The sequence below is a fragment of the Onychostoma macrolepis genome, chromosome 04, assembly GCF_012432095.1.
Source record: "Onychostoma macrolepis isolate SWU-2019 chromosome 04, ASM1243209v1, whole genome shotgun sequence".
NCBI classification, from domain to species: domain Eukaryota; kingdom Metazoa; phylum Chordata; class Actinopteri; order Cypriniformes; family Cyprinidae; genus Onychostoma; species Onychostoma macrolepis.
The window spans coordinates 25002146-25023922 of NC_081158.1; the positions used below are offsets into that span (position 1 = coordinate 25002146).

The 21777-nt window shown below is 37.8% G+C and overlaps 1 protein-coding gene across 1 annotated transcript in view; it reads right to left on the bottom strand.

Moving 5' to 3' along the window:
* The window catches only part of exoc4 (exocyst complex component 4), a 140999-nt gene that overhangs the window by 22708 nt on the left and 96514 nt on the right, over positions 1-21777 (bottom strand). The window contains exons 12-14 of the mRNA XM_058772580.1: positions 10003-10139; positions 7473-7628; positions 6168-6346 (exon numbers count right to left, since the gene is read on the bottom strand). Of these exons, the coding sequence (XP_058628563.1) occupies positions 6168-6346; positions 7473-7628; positions 10003-10139 (472 nt within the window). The remainder of the gene's footprint in view (positions 1-6167; positions 6347-7472; positions 7629-10002; positions 10140-21777) is intronic.

A 21777-nucleotide genomic window follows, 5' to 3' on the forward strand; every position in this document is an offset into this window, starting at 1 on the left:
TTATGCTGCTCTTTTCCTTACAATAAAGGCAGATGGCGATACTGTGTGTTGAGATGCTAATGATACCAAATGACATAGGTTCTTGAGTGTCTCATAATCAAGGGTGAATATGTAGGCATATATTCAAGAATGAGGTTTGACAGAAGCGATGAAGCTTACGAGTAGGGCTGTTCGATTATTTGATTATTATTTTAATTATTACTTTGGTGTAATCATGATTATTTAACACGATTATGAGTGAGCCACATGACCAAAACATTATGAGCGATTTATTTAAAGATACCGATATATTTATTAAATATATATTCTCTGTAAATAAGGCTGCTATTACATCTACAATTTAGATACCAGCGAAATTTCACAAAACTTTACTGTTACACACATATTTTCATTCTCAACTCTTTATGTTTATTTAGGACATAATAGACGAGGGTTTACGTGAATAATCACCAAGCGACGCATCTTTATGTGTATTTGACCGTTTAGGCACACACTATAAGATAAAAGTTCACTTTATTTGTCTGTGTTCTGTTCCGTGTGGGAGCGCATGCACAGAAAGTTGAGGAACAGTGCAAGTTCTCTTTTGTGCTTTTAAAAACACAAATAAATCTAATAAACTTTAATAAGCCAAGCACGTCCCATTTTGTGAAAGTCACATTACATGGTTTTACTGATTTGCATGTGAAGTTTGTGAAGGGGGTGGAATGGGGCACAATAATCGTTTTTTCATAATCGTTGGAGGCCGAAATTGAAATCAAAAGTGTGTTTTGATTATTTGCACAGCTCTACTTACGAGTTCTTTACATAACTAAACAAAACTATCATATGACTTTGAAATACTTGCAACCGAAAAATGCTGTTTATTTAAGCCAGTTCATCATTTTAGTGAAATCTGGAACTTCGCCTTTCATAAACAGCATGATCTAGACATCCAGAGTGTACTGCAAATCCAAAGGAAGCCAATGCTGCACGCCAATTAACCTGCATGTTTGCATTATGCAGTTAGTGTGAATTCCAATCATGTGTAGAGCTGGTTGTCAAGTTGTGTGTTTATTAACACATGTGCGCTCGTGTATACACACGCCAACTGTCAGTAAACGACTGAGTGTAGTGGCATGTGGCAAAGAATGGCTGCTCTGCTGAAAGTCTGTGTGTGCCAGGACCCCCTGCCCCAGACCCCCCACTGGGGGTGCGAGAGAGAGATGGGGCCTGCTGTCCATCGCCTCCGAGCTCACCCTGCTGCGACGGTATGATCAAGGCCGCGCCACATGAGGCCACCAATTTAGAGTCGCAAACAGACTCACTGAATGTCTTCTTGTGTCTTCCTTTAACTTATAGGCTTTTAAATTTCTTTTATAGGAGGCTGTGTGCTTGCGTAGATGTGTGCCCATGTGCGTGTGTTGGGCTCATCCAATTATTTTCAAATCCTATCTCGGCTAAGCGTCTGTTCGATGCCATCTGTGAGAGGGTGGCACTCATAAAGACAAGAGAGAGAACGAGAGAGCGGAGATCAATCATTTGCTGATACCCTTCTTCACGGCTACGTCCCACTGGCTGTCAGGGTGAAGTTTAAGCACAGAGGCTCAGCCCAAAAACTGCTGTTGAAAAACTGCATCATCTCGCCGCACACCTCCCACCGGCTGTTAAACACAGCGCTCTAATAAACAAGATATCTGACCTCTGCGGCAGCGAAGGGAGAGGGAGAGAGACAGAAGCCTCATGAATGATGCATGTGATTGGCTGAGAGCATTAATTATTCGGCTGCAGTAACAGCGGTGACATCTGCATGGGGAGAGCCGAGCTCTGTCTGCTAGCGACCTTTGACCTCACTGCGTCAGCGCTACGACTTGCCGACTAAGCCTTCAGGACAGGACTTGAGAGGAGGGAGAAAGAACGGAAAAACGAGTAGGTGTCTTCGGTTAAAGCTATTCCAGAAATGAAAGTGTGTCTGTGTGTATCTGCACACATTATGCTAATAGATGGAAAGCAGACCTTTACTGTTGGCGATAAAGGTACTTTAAAAAACTCCAAAAACCAACAGATCGCTTGACCCAAGACTCTTTTTCTTTGGCACTAAAGGCTATAAATGCTCAAAGCTCTGCATCTGTTCTGCGATATGAGAGCGATGAATCTCCTGAGAGCTATAGGAAGATGGATTTGGAAGCATGTGAAAGGAAGAGGGTTGTTTTGACAACAGTCTTAAGAGTTTTGTGTTTTGTTTGTTTAGCTTAGGTGGGTATAAGTTGGTACAAGGTCTTGTACTAAGGCATAAGTGCAATGGTCAGAAGATAACTCCTGAGATATACTCAACCTGTGGCTAAATTACCTTTAAGTAAAGTTAAGTTCACTTGGTGGACATCTTTTCTAGTTATGCGAGTACAGGTCCTATATTTACATGAACAAAGAATAGTGAGCAGTGCAGTTTTTCCCATTCAGTTCTCTACAAATGTCTGTTTCTTCCTCCTCATACCATCTCTGATGGGGCTTCCTGCTCCTGCTGATACTACTGACAGTTTTGGCCCATGTTTTTCGCTTTATTTAATATTAAAGACAGAACAAGAGGAGTGATATTAGTGAGAGTTGAAATCTATCTGACTTTTGCCAGGTTACCATCCACATAATTTTGTGTGCATTTTGGGATACTGTATAAAAAAAAAAAAATTTAATTCAGTAAAAGATCAATTTGTTGGCACCGATAGCCTAGTGGGCAGTGCACTGACATACACGCCACTGCATTGCGGGCGTCTCGAGTTCGAATCCCGGTTTGAGACCTTTCCTGATCCCACCCCCCTCCCTATCCTAATAAAGGGAAAATGCCAAAAATAAATCTAAAAAAAAAAAAAAGATAATTTTTTTCAGTATTAAGGTTATATGTAAACTACGAAGAGAACAAATGTGTAAATGTGCATAAAAAAAGTAATGTGAACAAATAATTTGTGCAGAACAGAAAAAAATTGAATCAATATAATCTCATAGCATCTCAAATTCATTCTGAAATGCCAGAGCAAAAGCCTGTTAATCAAACTGATTGGCCACTATTACCTTCAAGAAGTGTCTGACACGTTGTCGCTCCAGACATAAGGCATCTACCACCGATTGCTAGCAAAAAGTGTTTATCCAAGTAATGCATTAACTTTAGCAAAAGAGCCATAGTAGCTTTTACTTTTTATTTTGCACCACTTTATGAGATTTTAAATGGAAATTCTGCATTATCTGTGAACTGTTGCTATATTCAGCTTTTAATTAACATACACTAACTTAGCTTCTCTAATATTTCATCTGAACGTACTGAATCCATCCAAGCAGCATCTTAAGCGCATGAAAGTCTGAACACTCAGAGAGTGAAAAAAACAAATAGTGTTAAAAAAGCCCAGATAGACACACAAGGGAGAACATATAGAAACACAGCTGTCCTGAGAAAACGAGGCCGCAGATATATTTGAGCAGGTTTACGTGTTGCGAAAAAGATCCCAGATGGACAATGAGACACAAACCCTCAATGTCTTCATGACCAATCAAAGCCCATCGATTTCTACCCAAACAGCAGGTCCAAGACTGAAGAACGTATCCAACTGCCAAATCAATTTTTCGATTACATTAAGTTTCAACACCATGACGCTGAAGAGCAGGATTATCACGCGCATCTTATCGAGGAGGTCCGTGTGTTTGTTTTAGCAGAGACTGGAGGGACAGAGATCGAGCAATGCCACAGATTAAACTCACTGAGACAAGGACAAGGTCTCACTGTCTGTCTGACAAACAGCTGGACGTTCTTTGTGGAATACTTCTAGCGCACAAACGCCACATCAGGGCGGTCACAGGTGCATGAAGGATGTCTCTTCCTGACCGCGGTGGGCCTGCGTTTTTAAAAGACAAGGGCAAAAGAGCTCTTTCTCTCTCTGTCTAGGAACTCTCTTCACTCGATCCACTTCAAAGCTCAGTCTCTGGTGGTGAGACGCTGTTTAATCTCCCCCACATTACACTGGCAAACGTGTATTAGTCTGCAAGACAAGACAGGAGAAAATGACTTGTTCATACCTGACTGGCTCCATAATATAAAATCCAATTTAAGGGGGGGTTACAGAGATAAGGGTTTCTGTCGGCGACGGTCCCATCAGCTCAGCAAACACTAAATAATGAACAATGCTGAAGCTGTCCCACCATGATAAAACACTCCATTACGGCTTCTGCACAGAACTAATGGTAATTACACCACGTCCTCCACCGCGCTCTTATTGAATTTTTATCTGCTCCGGACGCGAGTCGTTCTGAAGCAGTCTTTACCCAAAAAACAGAAATAACAATAGTTTTAAAATAGCTTATTTACAGATTTTAGTGAAAGAAGTGGAGGAAATTCTGAAGGTATTGTGTGAAGTTTCACCAATGTGGCCGCAGTGACATTAGAAATGCAGAGCTGAAATTTCATTGAAGTCTGGAAACTGAATTCTCAAGTCACTGATGTACTGGCAAAATACAACTGGCAACACAATGAGGTCTAGTTGGAAGACAGTTGGGAGACGCAGGGAATTAAGTCTAATTTACAACTGAAAATACACAGTATCTTTAAGGATTACAAAAAACAAACCAAAAAAAACTATTTCTAAATATTCTAAAAATTTCTAAACTAAAAAAAAAAAAAAACTGTTACAACTTAAAATGAATGAGAAATATTGTTTCAATTTTTAATTGTTTCAATAATTTAATATAATTATTTAAATGAATTAAAATAAAATTAACAAAAAAAAAAAAAAAATATATATATATATATATATATATATATATATATATATATATATATATATATATATATATATATATTAGTGCTGTAAATCGATTAAAAATGTAATCGCGTTAATCACAGTCATGGACTGTGATTAATCATGATTAATCACAAATTTAAAATATTAGGATTTACCTGTAAATGTGTTGAAATAAAGAAATGCATGACAAACTAGTTTAAGGAAACAGAACCTTTCACACCTCCGCCAGGTATGAAACATAATCCTTATTATTCTTTTATCATTATTCTTTTGTTTTTATTCAGCCATTATCAGCCTTTATACTGGCAATAAAACGTTTACAAAGCAACATTGCTTCAATCCCAGTATACATTTACCCAACTATTATCAAAAGTATTTCTAAATAAATACAACAAAACATTTTCTTGCGACCTTACATGAAGTATTATGACAAAATGTATCATGAAGAAGAATTGTTCTGCAGGTGCATTAGAGCTAATATTAACATCAAAATAATCTCAAGAAAATCACATACAAATATCCTATCGTAATCATGTGTTTATTATCTTATATAATCTATAGTGGCTGTTGTCATTTTTATTTCTGCTGCCCTGGCTGAAACTCACGTTGTTTGTGATGTTACAACCACCTCTCCGTTCTTAAGATGCCAGGGATACATTCCAAGTATAATACACATTAGTAAAAGGATATATTTTCATTTTTATTTGTCTATATACACTTTGGGGCGGCCGTGGTACATTATAAAAGTAGCCCAAAAAACCGCAACCCACGGCTCTGGAATTTTTCCTGTGACTGTATTTTCAAAATAGCCCACTTGTGCCGCCCGCTACCCTGGCAACACTGGTTCGCTGTACCCTTATCACACAATGATAGATAACCTTCTGCGCTGTGATGACGGGAAGAAGTTGGGGTCAGACCTTATCAAACGATACATTTTTAATTGTTAAACGTTAAAATTTTTTGATTAAATCGCATGCGTTAACACGTTAACGTCGACACCCCTAATATACTGTATATATATATATATATAAATATTTTAAATAATTTAATATAGCTTTTTAAATAAACATATTTAACCCTAACCCTAACCCTAACCCTAACATAAATAAATAAATAAACAAATACTAATAAAATTGTACTGGAAATACATAGTCAGCTCAAGAATTAAGGAAAAACGTACTACTTAAACATAATGAAATATATTATTATTACTATTTATAATTTTTTTTTAAATTGTTTACCAAATATTCAAAATCAAGTTAATTTTTCAATTCAATGTATCACTTATCATATTGTTTTATGATAAGGAAAAAATAAATAAATTAGAAAACCTTTTGAATCACAAAACATTGTGACACACTTTCACTGGACAAGCCTCCAGCCAAACACATAAACACACACACTCACTGGAGATCTGGGACAGGTTGCTGAAGAAGCCCCTGAGGCGGGTGGCGAGCCACTCCATGCTCTCCTGCAAGTTAGCGAGAGCCTTCAGATCACTGACGTCCCTCAGAATCTCATTCTGAGGAATCAGTTTATCACCCAGATTCCCCGTCAAAACCTCTGACTCCTTGGCAAATGCCGCCCTGTGAGAGATAGAAGGAGAAATAATGAACATTTGTGTCTTAATGTGTGCTTTAGTTTTACTCTCCTTCTCATAACCACAGCAGCAGCTGATGCGGAGCTTCACAGGCACATTCAGATGAATGATGCTCAAGCAAATCTATAAAGTCAGTATTTTCTTTGACCTCCTCCTCTACAGGTCTGTGATGAATGTGGGAGAAAAAAATCCACGCGGCTCATTTCTGAGCACTGTGAAATTCTTTAAGATAAAATGCAGCGTCTATTGAACGGAAGACTTTTTAACAAGCTTTTATCACTCTGTATAGGATTGCCATACATGTGGCATAATCCCTCTTTAGCTGATGAAACTGTCAGGGTCATTTATATGATAAAAGCCTCCTGCTCGCTGTCTGCGCTTAGCTTCAACAGGTCGGCTAGATTGGATTTTTCTGTCCCACATAACCAGTTCATTTATTTATTGTACAATTGCAAGCCACGGCACATCCAAACCGACGGGAGAACACTTTGAGGGCAATTTTGATAAAAACGAAGGCCCCCCTCCCTCTCGTCCAATCACAGTTTTCCTCATACTTGTGTCTTCTTTAATTCAAGTGTGCACTTGAGAGGAAAAGGCAGAAAGGGAGGGAGATAGAGCGAGCAAGTGAATTGAAAACAGAATTGCGTGTGTGTGTGTTTGGGATGCTGGAATGTTCCGGCAGATAGTGTGATTGCCTGCAGTTGAATTTGTTCTTGTTCAAAGATGTCTGCGGAGGCTATAAGGGCCAGATTTCATCCTCTGTAACACAACACACAAGCAGAATACCAAAATGCTTTTTCTGTGTCTTAACAGCTAAAAATAACCTTCATTTTCGAAGAAGACAGAAAGCCCAAATGAAATTTCTGAAGTTGAGTACATAAGTGTGTTTATTGATCTCTTTACAGGACGTAGACGACTGTGGATCTGTGCTACACAGCAAATGTCCCACGGCGTCTCTGACTGTGCGTTAACCTGCTCGGATGTGAGCTGATAGGAGTTGTGTGAGTGTGTTTGTATATACTGTGTGCTCTGTGATGAATCTGTGTGGTGAGCTCACATTGGGGGCAGTGTGTATTTGTAGTATGTATGTGTGTATTAGCGTGTGCTCTCACCGTGTGAAGTCCTCTTCCTCTTCTCTTTTCTGTCGGAGCTGTCTGGGTTGGGTCATGCTGGCCCAGTTGGGCAGAGACTGCAGCAGGCGGCTGATGTCTTCATCTTTAGCCCAGGACGCACTGATGGTCAGCTTCTCCTCACACTGTACAATACCCCTACAACACCCACACACCCCACACAACAGTCTTAAAACCACTTCAGGATTAAACTTTGGGAACATAGAAAACTGTGAACATATTTATATAAAATTAAACAATTAAAATGAATGCATATTTAACATGAAATATAACTAATATAATATATGAAGCGCCAAACAGGATATAATTAAATAAAATCAGAATACATACATGTAAATATATATAAGTAAATCAGAACATATTTTTATAAATCTGAATATATAAATGTAAATCAGAATATATGGTTGTATGTCTAAATATATAGAAGACTTACATATTGCAATTATATATCAATATATTCAGAAAAACTACATATTCACAGTTTACATTTATATATTAAGATTTTTATCTTTAAATTCTGATTTACATTTTACTTCTATGTATTCACAATTTACATTTATATATTGAGATTTTATATAATTATTTCCTGCTTGGCACTTAATAAAGATATATAATATAATATAATATAATATAATATAGTATAATCTAATCTAATCTAATCTAATCTAATCTAATATAATATAATATAATATAATATAATATAATATAATATAATATAATATAATATAATATAATATAATATAACATCATAACATAACATAACATCATAACACAACACAACACAACAAAACACAACACATAACAGGAAATATTGCAAGACAGATTTGAACCTGCAATGTCCATAACACTGGTCTGACACATTATTATAATCCTTCCTCTGAGTAACATTATAATTGTCAATAAAAATGTTTTTATATATTTTATATTTGTAATATATTTAATATTTATATTTTAAAATCTAAGTTCATTTAATGATAAACATTAAACATTTTATATTGTTTATTGTCAATAAATGTTATATATACTAAATTGTAAAATGTATACAGATATAAATAATCAAAATTATTATATTATATTATATTAGCTCCTCTGTTTAATGTGACTGAAAACGTGCTAAACACTGGCCTGACATGATGTTATATCATCTTCCTCAGATCATAAGTTAATGTACACTGCAATAGCTAAAAATACTATGAAATTTATTTTCACATATTTAAATGTTCATTATCTAGTGTTTCGTTAAGTACTATATAATGATGCTGTTAATGACTTGTAAATGGAAGTTAAACACAAAGTGTGATGAAACTCTGTGTAAGTAGCTAAAATAAGAACAAAGTCTTTGATTGGCTCAGGAATTGGACAAGCTCCATTTAGCTTCACGTCTCAAAAAGTGCCAAAATATGAAAATGAACCGTAAGTTCAGATAAATGTCTTCAGTATTGCATAAGCGGGCCATTAAAAGTGTGCAATGGATGACAGCTGAACACGGTTCCGTAGAAGAGTTCGGATGATACAGAGAGGCAAACGAGGGCGCGGATGAATGAACTGTTATTGTCTGCGACGTGTAGATTGATTGAACAGATCATGTAGAACGTAATGCAGTGCATTTCACTCATCTTATGGATGAGAAAGAGGGAGAGAACAAAAGAAAGACAGAAGGAGACAAAGAGAGAGACAGACTGGTAGCATGTGATTATTGTGCGAGGAAACGGCTGCCTCTGCACTTTCTACCCATGATTGAGCTCAGTTCAGACCCCTGCTGACTTACACATATGTGAGCGGACACACACACACACACTTCAATTAAACACATGAGCAGACCAATAATACAATGTTTCTAATACCAAGGTTTCAAAAATCCAGCAGTAGACAGATTTTTCTTCATTTTAAAGACATTTCTAACTATTTTAATGAACATTAATTAATGATCCAAAGCATTATGTAATTTATTAATGTTAGATAATGTTCTTAATGAAATTAATTAGCATTAGAGAGAAATGTTCCATCTGTCAGACTAATTCAAACTAATCTTTTCAGAGTCATTCATGAATCTGTCTACCCTGGTCATGCTGCATGCTTTTGCTTCAGTAAGAAGAACCACTTCATAAGAGTCAACTGTTCAAAATTCTGACTACACTGGTTGCGCTTTGTGTTTTTGATTCGCTAAAAAATAATCAATTTATAAGAGTCATTTGTTCATGAATTGCACTATTGGTCATGCTTTAATGTTTTAAATTCACTAAAGAGAACCGACTCATAAGAGTCATTCATTTAAGAATCAGACTACACTGGACACACTGTATATTTTTGATTAACTAAGAAGAGTCATTTGATCACAAATCAGACTACACTGGTCACGTTGTATGTTCTTTTTGCATGCAGCCCATTTCGACAAGAAGACATTTATTGCCATTATGTTGCAGTACACGTTCTTTATATTGAATCGCATTGAATACAAACAACACATTCACACAGGTAAAAAAAAATGTTTTGTGTGTCACAGTATTATTACCTGTATGCAGAATTGCAGATCTCTTTGTACTCCTTGAGCTTGTCACAGACCATCTCCAGGAACTGGTTGGAGTACGCACTGAGGTCCTGCATTAGACTCATTAGATCCTGAATGGACTTCTCCACAACCACAGTGCTCTGAAAACACAAACAAACACACTCAATATGAAACACTCTGAAGTCAGGGCATCACCTCTATTCGTTTCTATGGATCAGATGATTGCCTTATAGACTGTAAATGTCGCTGTTGTTAAGGTGTGGGGAAGGTTCTGGTCCGAGGTCAGGGCTGAATTTAAGAATGACCAGTCCAGACGGCCTCTATAAAGGACCGTGATAGACTACAAAATGCTGCAGTCTATTTGCTCAATAGCTCGCTTTTGAGCAAAGACGTCAAATAGCCTGAAAAACAAACACGATCAAACCCTCCATTCACCTGTCAGATCCAGACAACCCTTCTGCCGTAAATGAAGCGTGACGATACAGAAACATAAGACCATGGATATTATTTTATGTGTGTGGCAATGACAAACCTCCACTCGCCCACATCCTTCAAGCACTTCCTCTTCCTAAGCCCTCCCTACCATTTAACAATTTCACCTTGTCATCAAAGCTAATGACGCTAATAGCAGAATAACTTTCCCCTAGAACAGAGCACAAAAAAGGGCCACGTTTTAAACACTATAAAGGGCCAAAACAAAAGAGCCATGAGTATTAGCACAGTTACCAACATTTGGCTGTGTTTCTAATGCCAGCAGTGATTGACTGAAAGTGACAGCGAAAGGTAACACAGCATTGGCAACAGTGTTGCCTAGTGCACCGAATCATAACTTCCTTGTGGCATTGGCACAAACTGTCTGTTTAATTGGACTCAGCACTAACTCAATCCAACCACATTGTGACCCATCCAGCCCAGCAGGGGGCAGCGGCGAATGCCCCGAGTAGTTTGTTCTTATTAGCGCATTGCTGCACATTTGACGTACAATCTGCTAATACACATATCAATGCCTGCTGTTTGTGCCCCCTGCCTGAGCCCCGGGGGCGGAGAGCGAGGTAATGATCCGTGGCACTGCCCTGGCCCGTTGAGCTCTCTAGCAGTCAACTGCACCAGAGAACCGAGGGGGGTGGGGGAGCAACGACTCAGCGGGGAATGCTAGCCTTCAAAGCTGTGCCCCTGGTCACACTGGAACAAGTCCATCAACGCCATAGTGTGTCCGATTATGTGTGTGAACGAGTGTCTGGAAAAGATTGGCATGGTTACTGGGAAATGAACATAGAACATACTGTACATATCAAAATTTTTCAACATTTTCATGATAATTGAGTATATATATATAAATACATCAATTATATATATATAAATGGAGAAAATATGGAAATATATGTAAATTGTGTGCATGTATGTATGTTTGAGTTTACTTTTCACATACTTTCTTCATTTTTTAGAAAACTATCATATACAAATTTATTTCCATATTTTTAATCAATTTGATGGTTATTTGATATATAAATATTTTGGATGGATGGATGGACGGACAAATAAACAGACAGACAGATAGATATGAGCAATATGAGCAAAGGCGGCTGTGAAAATAAATCTGCATTGTTTATCCTTTTTTATCTTTCATTCAAAAAATTCACAAAATTCCAACCTATCATTGAAGTAAAACAATTGAAAGTGGGGGGAAAATCTCATTGTGAAATAAATGCTTTCTCTAGTTCATGTTAGCCACAATTATTGGCACCCAATTATTGCAACGTCCTTTTCCCAGGGTAACAGCGCCGGGTTTTCTCCTATAATGCCTGAAGAGTTTGGAGAACATCTGATAAGAGACCATTTTCTTCATACAGAATCTCTCCAGATCCTTCAGATTCACAGCTCCATGTTAGTACTACTTCTCTTCAGTTCACCCCACTCATTTTCTGTAGGGTTCAAGTCAGAGGACAGGGACAGTCACGGTAAAAGATTCATTTTGTGCTCAGTGACTCATTTTTGTGTTTATTTTGATGTTTGTTTTGGATTGTTGTCCTGGTGGAAGATCCAAACACGGCCCATTATAAGATTTCTAACAGAGGCAATAAGGTTTTGATTTTTATGTGCTGGTATTTGATAGAATCCATGATGCCATGCATCTGAACAAGATGGCCCACAACATTAAAGATCCAGCAGTATATTTAACCGTGGACATGGGGTACTTTTTTTTTCATCCCTGTTTGTACTAAACTCATCTGGTGGGTTTGCTGCCAAAAAGCTCTTTTTTCAGTTTCATCTGACCATAGAAGCCAGTCCCATTTGTAGTTCCAGTCGTGTCTGACAACTGAATATGCTGGAGTTTGTTTTTGGATGAGCTAGGAGAATTTTTCTTGAAACCCTCCCGAACAACATGTGGTGATGTAGGGGATGTTTGATATATTTTTTTTAGGTTTCTAACCCCAAGACTCAACTAATCTCTACAATTCTCCAGCTGTGATCCTTGGAGAGTCTTTAGCCACTCAAACTCCTCACCATGCATTAGGATATAGACACACGTCTACTTCCAGGCAGATTTTTAACATCTTTAGTTGATTGGAAGCTCTTAAGTATTACCCTGATGGTGGAAATGGGGATTTCCAATGCTTTAACTCTTTTTCTTACAGCCTCTATTTTGTGGTGCTCAACAATCTTGTTCTGCACATCAGAACTATATTCTTAGGTTTTACTCCTTGTGATGGATGATTTAGGGAATTTGGCCTTTGTGTTCCTCATATTTATAATCCTGTGGAATAGGAAGCCATGGCTGGAAAATGTCATGCTCCTATAGTCACCTTGGTGTGATAAAAAATGTAAATATGAATGGGAATATACTTCAGAGATATTTTACTCATAAGAATTTCTAGGGGTGCCAATAATTGTGGCCAACATTCATTGGAGAAAAACATTTATTTCATCATGGGATTTTCTCCCCACTTTCAATTGTTTTACTTAAATGATAGGTTAGAATTTTGTGAACTTTTTGAGTGAAAGATTAAAAGGATAAACAATGCAGATTTATTTTCACAGCCGCCTTTGCTCATATTTATCAAGGGTGCCAATATTAGTGGATGGCACTACAGACAGACAGACAGATAAGATGATAAGATAAGATAAGATCAATAACTCAACACACAGCCATTAATGTCTAAACCGCTGGCCACAAAAGTGAGTACACCCCTAAGTGAAAATGTCCAAATTGGGCCCAAAGTGTCAATATTTTGTGTGGCCACCATTATTTTCCAGCACTGCCTTAACCCTCTTGGGCATACCAGAGCTTCACAGAGCTTCACAGTCCTCTTCCACTCCTCCATGACGACATCACGGAGCTGGTGGATGTTAGAGACCTTGCACTCCTCCACCTTCCGTTTGAGGATGCCCCACAGATGTTCAATAGGGTTTAGGTCTGGAGACATGCTTGGCCAGTCCATCACCTTTACAGCTTCTTTAGCAAGGCAGTGGTCGTCTTGGAGGTGTGTTTGGGGTCGTTATCATGTTGGAATACTGCTCTGCGGCCAAGTCTCCAAAGGGAGAGGATGTTGACATTCATGGTTCCCTCAATGAACTGTAGCTCCCCAGTGCCGGCAGCACTCATGCAGCCCCAGACCATGACACTCCCACCACCATGCTAGACTGTAGCTTTAGAAGAGCCTTCCTTCTGAGACGACAGCCATGCAGACCAATTTGATGCAGTGTGCGGCGTATGGTCTGAGCACTGACAGGCTGACCCCCCTACCCCTTCAACCTCTGCAGCAATGCTGGCAGCACTCATACGTCTATTTCCCAAACACAATCTCTGGATATGACGCTGAGCACGTGCACTCAACTTCTTTGGTCAACCATGGCGAGGCCTGTTCTGAGTGGAACCTGTCCTGTTAAACCGCTGTATGGTCTTGGCCACTGTGCTGCAGCTCAGTTTCAGGGCCTTGGCAATCTTTTTATAGCCTACGCCATCTTTATGCAGAGCAACAATTCTTTTTTTCAGATCCTCAGAGAGTTTATTGCCAATGAGGTGCCATGTTGAACTTCCAGTGACCAGTATGAGAGAGTGAGAGCAATAACACCAAATTTCACACACCTGCTCCCCATTCACACCTGAGACCTTGTAACACTAACGAGTCACATGACCCCGGGGAGAAAAAATAGCTAATTGGGCCCAATTTGGACATTTTCACTTAGGGGTGAACTCACTTTTGTGGCCAGCAGTTTAGACATTAATGGCTGTGTGTTGAGTTATTTTGAGGGGACAGCAAATTTACACTGTTATACAAGCTGTACACTCACTACTTTACATTGTAGCAAAGTGTCATTTCTTCAGTGTTGTCACATGAAAAGATATAATAAAATATTTACAAAAATGTGAGGGGTGTACTCACTTCTGTGAGATACTGTATACTGCACCTAATAAAAGCTACAGAGACTGACCAGAGAAATATCACACTGAAAGCTGCAATATTTGGTCTCTCTCTCCCTGTCTCATTTGTGAAGCTCAATATTTCCCAGTAAACAAAGTCTCTAAGCTCCATTATTCAAGTAACAAATGCCCCAGCGCTCTGCGGCACATGTCTAATTCTCCTCATTTAACACACTCATTCGTCTTAGCCCCAGAAATCATTAAAAAGTAATCAAGCTCCAGAGAGAGAGAGAGAGAAAGAGAGAAGGAGAGGAAAATAGAGCTGAAGGATGGATAGAAGCCTCACAAGCGAAACAGACAGACAGACGGCAAGAGCTTTAGAGAAAAATCAAACCAGCAGAGGTTCTCTTGTCTCATCGCAAGCAAAATCCTTCCTTTCTACTTAAATGTCACACTGTGCTATGGGAGGTTTAAGATCTGTTGCCGGAAATTTCTACGTCTCCTGTCCTGACCCATTCTTACTCCGCTCACACTACAGAGCACCTTTGAATTCTTATTGGAGCACATCCAGCTGCGCCAGCCTTGATTACAGTCCTGCTTCTTTGTACAGAGGTGTTTAAAATGAGCAGAGCTGCTGGAGGGAGTGTTTGCTAATGGCAGAAGGTTTAGCGCAGTATAAATGAAGAGAGTCATAATAATGAATGCTCAGCATGTAGTGGGATTCGACTGGTGAGTCTGCATGAGAGGGAAACACAACACGCAGTGGAGCGGAGAGAGAGCTTAACGCACATGCTTAGGGACACTCAGAGGCCTGAGTGTGTATATACATACAAATCGCTCTACATATACACTTGCTCTTCTCATGGAATGCTAAGCAGAACCATGAGAGTCACAGCAGTGATGGCAGAGCTCTTCATATCGGCTGCCAAAATACCCATGTTTTTTTGGATGGGTATTTAAATAGCAAAAAAAATTAAATAAAAAATACTGTGAAATAAAATTGCCTCATGTAACTGTATTCGTCCTTGTCAAGAGAGTCTTTGACCTGAAAGAATGTTTTTATTTTATTTTATTTTTTAAATTATAACTGTATTTGAAGTCAAACTTGAACACAGTCAGTGATCAGGCTTTAAATAACCATATGCAAATGTCAAATATCTACAAAAAAATTAATATCAGGTAACAGGTTTCATGATCTGGTGTCCTAGAACCAGAATTAGTCACGACACTGAGGAAACTGTGCTTAAAGCTGCTTTATACAGATTCTGCATTAAAGTTACTTTAATGAGAACATTCCCACTGTCTCTTGATATAATCAGTCAATTAGATTTTTCGTACTTTCAAATAAATGAGTAAAGTTTTTGACTAGATACTTTTAATTGAGTAAAATTTTTGACAGAAAAAAAAAACTTCCCTGCAGCGTGAGCAAAGATGTCTACACAGTTCCTAGAATATGCTACTAGAATATGGGGTTCACACACCTTTGGAACAAAATTACATTTTAAACACTTTATATACTGAAAAACTTCTTGCTTTACATACAGAATGAGTAAAAGATTTAATTTATTAAATTGAACAGGTATAACACATACAGTATAATGTAACTAGACAATATTTAGCATATGCACATAATTGTGATGTCAGAGCATTTCTAGATTATATGAAACATTGAACAATTGTTATATAACTTTAATTTATTAAGTATTAATGAATGAAGTGGGAAATAAACTTATGAAATATCAAGCAAAAATATATATTAAAACGTATATAACAACACATTTTAAAAAACAAAACAATAATGATATATCGATATAAAATCCATTGTTTTTCCATTTTTAAAATTGTATTAATTTCCATTAAATCTCTAGGCCTGGAAATCACAATGTAAACATTTCTGGGTTTTCCATGAATGTGAGAACACCGAATCCAGTTCAGAATGGATGACGGGCTGGTGGACAGATGTTGAGATGAGGCTGTGTGTGTTTAGAGGAGGTTCACGGGCCATGGGTTTTCTCCATTAATCCAGTTTTGACCCCATTGCACAGAGTTCAGAGCATTTAACCTGAACCGTTCCGGCACTTCAATTACACCACAACAGACACACACACACACACACACACACACACACACACACACACACACACACACACACACACCCACACACCCACCAACCTATACCAAACCCATACCAGTGGGTTGCAAATACAAACATACAAAAATTCATAGTAAATTATTGTGGTAGAGTAATTTCTTATGTATTAGAAGTGTGATAACACATGCAGAAACACACAAGCCTCTCCAGGGCAAAGGAGTGTAATGCATGAGAAGGGCAGCGGTGCGACGGTTCATTCATCACTGTCAGTGTGACCGTACACCACTGAGACCCACAGACATGCACACACGTGCCAACATGACCCTGCCACTCAACCGCAACACCACCACAACACATCTGTGTGGACAGATGCAGATGCAGGATTTTGCTTCTGTTGGTGTGTGTGTGTGTAATGCCTTGTGTGATGACCCATGTGCTCATCTCTGGGTTGAGTTGTGTGTTTGCTCCGCCTCTCAGCTGATTGCTCTCTGATGGGTTCATCGAGGACACCTGCTGTTGGTTTCCTGTTTTGCCTTTTAAAAAGCTGTATGACACTGGCCCGAGCATCTGCACTTTGGACCTGGTTTCGTTTGGTTTTGGTTCAGCTTGGTTTTACTTTATACATCCAACATTACTACAGTCCATTACATTTTCATGCATTCACTTAACTTTACACCACTGATTCCTGACTATTTCATGTTATACCGTTTTTTTCTGTATAGTTCTCTTTTGTTAATAAATTTTGTATATTATTCGCACTTTCTTGTGTCCCCGTTTTTGTTACGTCCTTTTCGAGCCATGGGGCGTAACACCTTGTTTAAAGGGTTAGTTCACATAAAAAGAAAATTTACCCGTCACTGCTTATTCAATCTCATGTCATTCCAAACCTACATGAGAACAAAAGCAGCTTTTTTTCCATACAATGAAAGTGAAAACGGACTGGGACTATGAAGTTTCAAAAAGCATTATAAAAGCAGCCCATATGACTTCTGCACTATATTCCAAGTACTTTGAAGCCATACAATAGCTTTCAATATTTCAAAATTAACATAATTAAATATGAGAGCTATAGAAGAGGGAAGTAATAAAGGGAAGAAGTAGAAGTTTTTTTTTATAAAATTGTATTTAGACAATTTAATTGTATTACATTTTATTTAATGAAGTATAACATTTTATAATATTTATCATTTTAATATTCAGAATAATTAATATTATTATTATTATTTACTTTTTGGTATTTTTATGATTAATTATTATTATTATTAAATAATTTATTTGAATAAGTGATTAAATGTTTATTTTTGTGTGAACTATTAATTCAAGCCTCTATTATAGCTCCCAGCATTCTCGCCTGACATTGTTTGAGTCTGACGGGATGAAGTACAGGCCAAACACACAGGCGCAAATTGCAAACATGCATGACGTGTGTAACAACTAAATGTAAGCCTGTCATTTCTTCTAAAGCGAGATGTGTGAGTGACAGGCTCGACCAGCGAAGCAAACCGAGCAGCATAATAGCACCAGGACTGCATTTCCTACCGTAAATCCGCCAGCAAAGGATTAAGCCTGTTTTATTAGAAATTATTTAAATAAAGGTACACTGGCTCTCCATCTCTGGAGGAGAACTGATTACATGAACAAATGAATTCAACAGTGTTCAATCCAAATGTAAATTCACATTCAACACAGCTGAGGGTCAATCTAAGGTGTGTGTTTATGGGTGTGCGCATGTATATTGACTTCATTTGAAGTTTCTAATCAAATCAAGGATGAGTTTGTGCCAAAATACCATAGATTTTAATACAACGCATAACTTTAGGCAAGAAAAATGAAGTTCTTGGTGTATACACCTCTTGCACCTCCAAACTTCGCTTGTTCACTCTTTCTTTCTTTTCCAGAGTTCTTCAAAGTCTTACTTCAGCATAATAATATAGGCCCACACATAAATCCATCATAAATGTAGCAGCTCTGAGATTCAACTTTATGTTTAGTTCTCAATCGTGCACAGAGGCTCACATACACCCCCTGAAATAGAGCCATATGGGGCTAATGGTGCAGAGAGGGGAACAAACAGAAGGCAATGATATACACATTATCATTATGGAACGGATGTTTGTGTGCACACACATGCACGCACACACCCTACAGCACTGGAAATCTATGAAAATATATTAAAATGACTTAAAAGAGCAGTTCTCTTAAAATTCAGCTCAAGTTAGGCTTCAATCCAGAACTTGGCCTGTTTTAGTACAGCAAGGACTGAGCATATTTGGCCACTTTTCCATTGTTTTAGTTCCACAGGCAAAGATTAGCTTCACTTCTCCGGTGTTAAACCCCCCTCATACATGTAAACTAAAATAAAGCCACAGTCCGAATTCAGGCTGCAGTTGGTGATAACCGTTGTCAGTCTCTTCCACAATCCCAGTTTAGGTAGGGGTTTAGCCCAAGGTTAGTGGGAGAAGATCACTGGCGAGAGGAGGGATTGTTTTTCGGCCCACAGGTGGAGAAACATACTCGATCAGGCCACTCTGGTGCATTTGAAGCCCAAAAGACTAACCCTGGCCTGAGGGAGGAACCCAAGTCAGAACAGGAGTTTCTGAGGTAACGACAGAAAAGAAAAACTAGAAGAAAAAAAAAACAGGAGGAGGTGACTGTGCCCTAAAGGACACAAGAGAGAGTGCACACTGCATCACTGTCAGACGAATCTTGATAAATTCCATCAGCTGAATTGAAAGGACTGTAGTCTTTGGAAGTAATAACATAAATTTGCCACATAAATCTAGTTCAGGATTTGAGTCGGCTGACCAACGCATTAAGAGAGGTTAGAAGGGGTCGTGAAAATGATTTATTGCCATCATGAAAAAATGACTCTAAATACTTATATAGCATATTAACAAAACTGTTGGAAGTCAAAAATTCCCTAAATGCTAAATTATTCTATGGCTTCTGATGTCCATTTGTCCTGTAACTTCATAAAAATGTTGCCTGAATGGCAATGGAGCCAGTGAAAGGCATTCTCCATTTAGAAGCATTATATGCATCTGTGACCCATGAAAAAAAGTTTTTTGGTTGCGAGATCCTTTTAAAAGATTTTCCAATCCCATTCTATCTGTAAAATAAAATAGCTTAAACTAAACTAAACTAAAAAAATTAAATTCAAGCGATCCTGAAGACCTTAATTAGTGGCTTCAGGTGTGTTTGATTAGGGTTAGCGCTGAACTTTGCAGGACAGTCGATCGCCAGGAGCAGGAGTGAGCACCCCTGGTCTAGACAATGCCACCCAAACCTGTGTTTTGGTTTCTGCAGTGATGAGAAGTCCCTAATAAAGGCCCACACTGTCTGGGTGTCACACCGAGCTGTGCTCCTCTAATAGAGCCGAACACTACAGGATGCCAATCAACTGATATCACACACATACACACAGACCAAATATACACCCCCACACAACACAGACCCTACAAACAAAAAGGTCACTCTCATTAGTTCAACTCTAGACTGATGCGTAGGGCTGTGTGTGTGTGTTGACGGTGAATACAGTGTGATTAAAAAGGTCAGCTTCATTAGCAAAGCGCTGGTGGCAGCTCAAGTCCACATTTCACAATGAGCTTTGACTGAATGGCACAGACAGACAGTAAATCACGTCTCTAAAAACAGACTCGTGAATAAAACACAGCTCGGAATATTGTGACAACATTAAACTTCCAACCATGAATTCTGGCCTAAAATACCTATACTGAGATCTCCTTTGACTGAAAAGACTTACTGGAAATAATACTGGATATATGTAGGTTCCTGGAAAACAATGGGCCTAACATTTTGGTATTTATGATGAAAAACTTTTTAGGACTTTCCAAAAATATTTGGAAATATTTTAATAATACACTTACAGTATATATGAATGTATATAATTGCCAGTGATTATTTTAATATCATTTATATAAATAATATTTATATGAGAGTATTTATTAATATTAGTATTAAAAATAGTACCAGATTATATAAAAAAGTAAAAATAGTACTTTTATATTTTAATTTTATTTTAGTGTATTATTAGTTAATTTGCATGCTTTTGTCATTTTAATTAGTTTTTTTTTTTTTATTTGTCTATTTAGCTTTCATTTATTTTTATTTCAGCTTTAGTTTCACTAATTTTAGTACTTCAACTTAAACTAAGCAATATTTTGAATTTTCGTTTAGGTTAAATTCATAAGTTTTTTAATCTTAATTTATCATTTGTAATTTTTTTAATCTTATGTTAATTTTATGTAAAAAACAGTTTTAGTTAACAATAACAGTACTGATAATTATAAAATATAATTACATTAGCATTAGTCAGTGTGTATGAATAACAATATAAACTGTAACCAAATACCAATTCTCAATATTTTGGTCACTTTTCACTAACATCAGCTAAAATCAAGTGCATTCTTGACTCTCAAGGTGTCTGGACATGCGGCCCCTGTAAGCAGCACCGTAGATCCTGTGGAGGGGAAGATTAATAGAGCCAATCTCCAAACAAGCTGCACAGTGACCCCCTCAAAACATTTCTAATGAAATGAATCAATCAGTGGGCCCAGGACCTGCAGATAGCATCAGTGGAACAGATCAGCAAAGAGAAAGAACTAGAGAGGAGTTTAAGGCCAAGAGCAGGCAGAGCATGGATAGCCAGGCCTGCTGATATAACTGGCCTTGTTGTCATACTAGACAAAGTGAAGACAGCCAACTGCAGCGTCCGGCGCAGGAGCGCTGATAGCAGGGGCTGTCTGTATTTAAGCAAGCCCTGTGCTTGAAACTGCAACCGGTAATGCTAATGCAATAACACCTCTCTCTGCCAGAGCACACGGCTGTCAACTCGAATATGTGCCAAGAAACCATTCACCAACTTTTCATTACACACAGAAAAAAATCTATTGTTTTTAATTCAATTTAACAATTAAAATAAATGTCTGCTCTCCATTAAGACCGCCTTCGAAAAACAACCTTGTCCAAATAATCAGTAAATGGTCCTCTATATTTAATTTTAAGCAAATGAAAACAAGCATGTGATTAATAAGTACAATCTGTTAAATGTCATTCCACCTTGAAGTTAATTTTCCAACATAAAAAAACACTGAAAATGTGTTTCCAAAAGGTGATGAAATTTGCATAAAAATATGTAACTTTTCAGTAATATTAAATAATCACACAATTATACATTTGGGATCAGTAAGATTTGTAATGTTTTTAATGGAGTCTCTTAAAATACAGAAAATAAAATTCTAATATTAGTTTCCAATTTTAATATACTTTAAAATATAATTTATTTCTGTGACGCAGCGTTGAA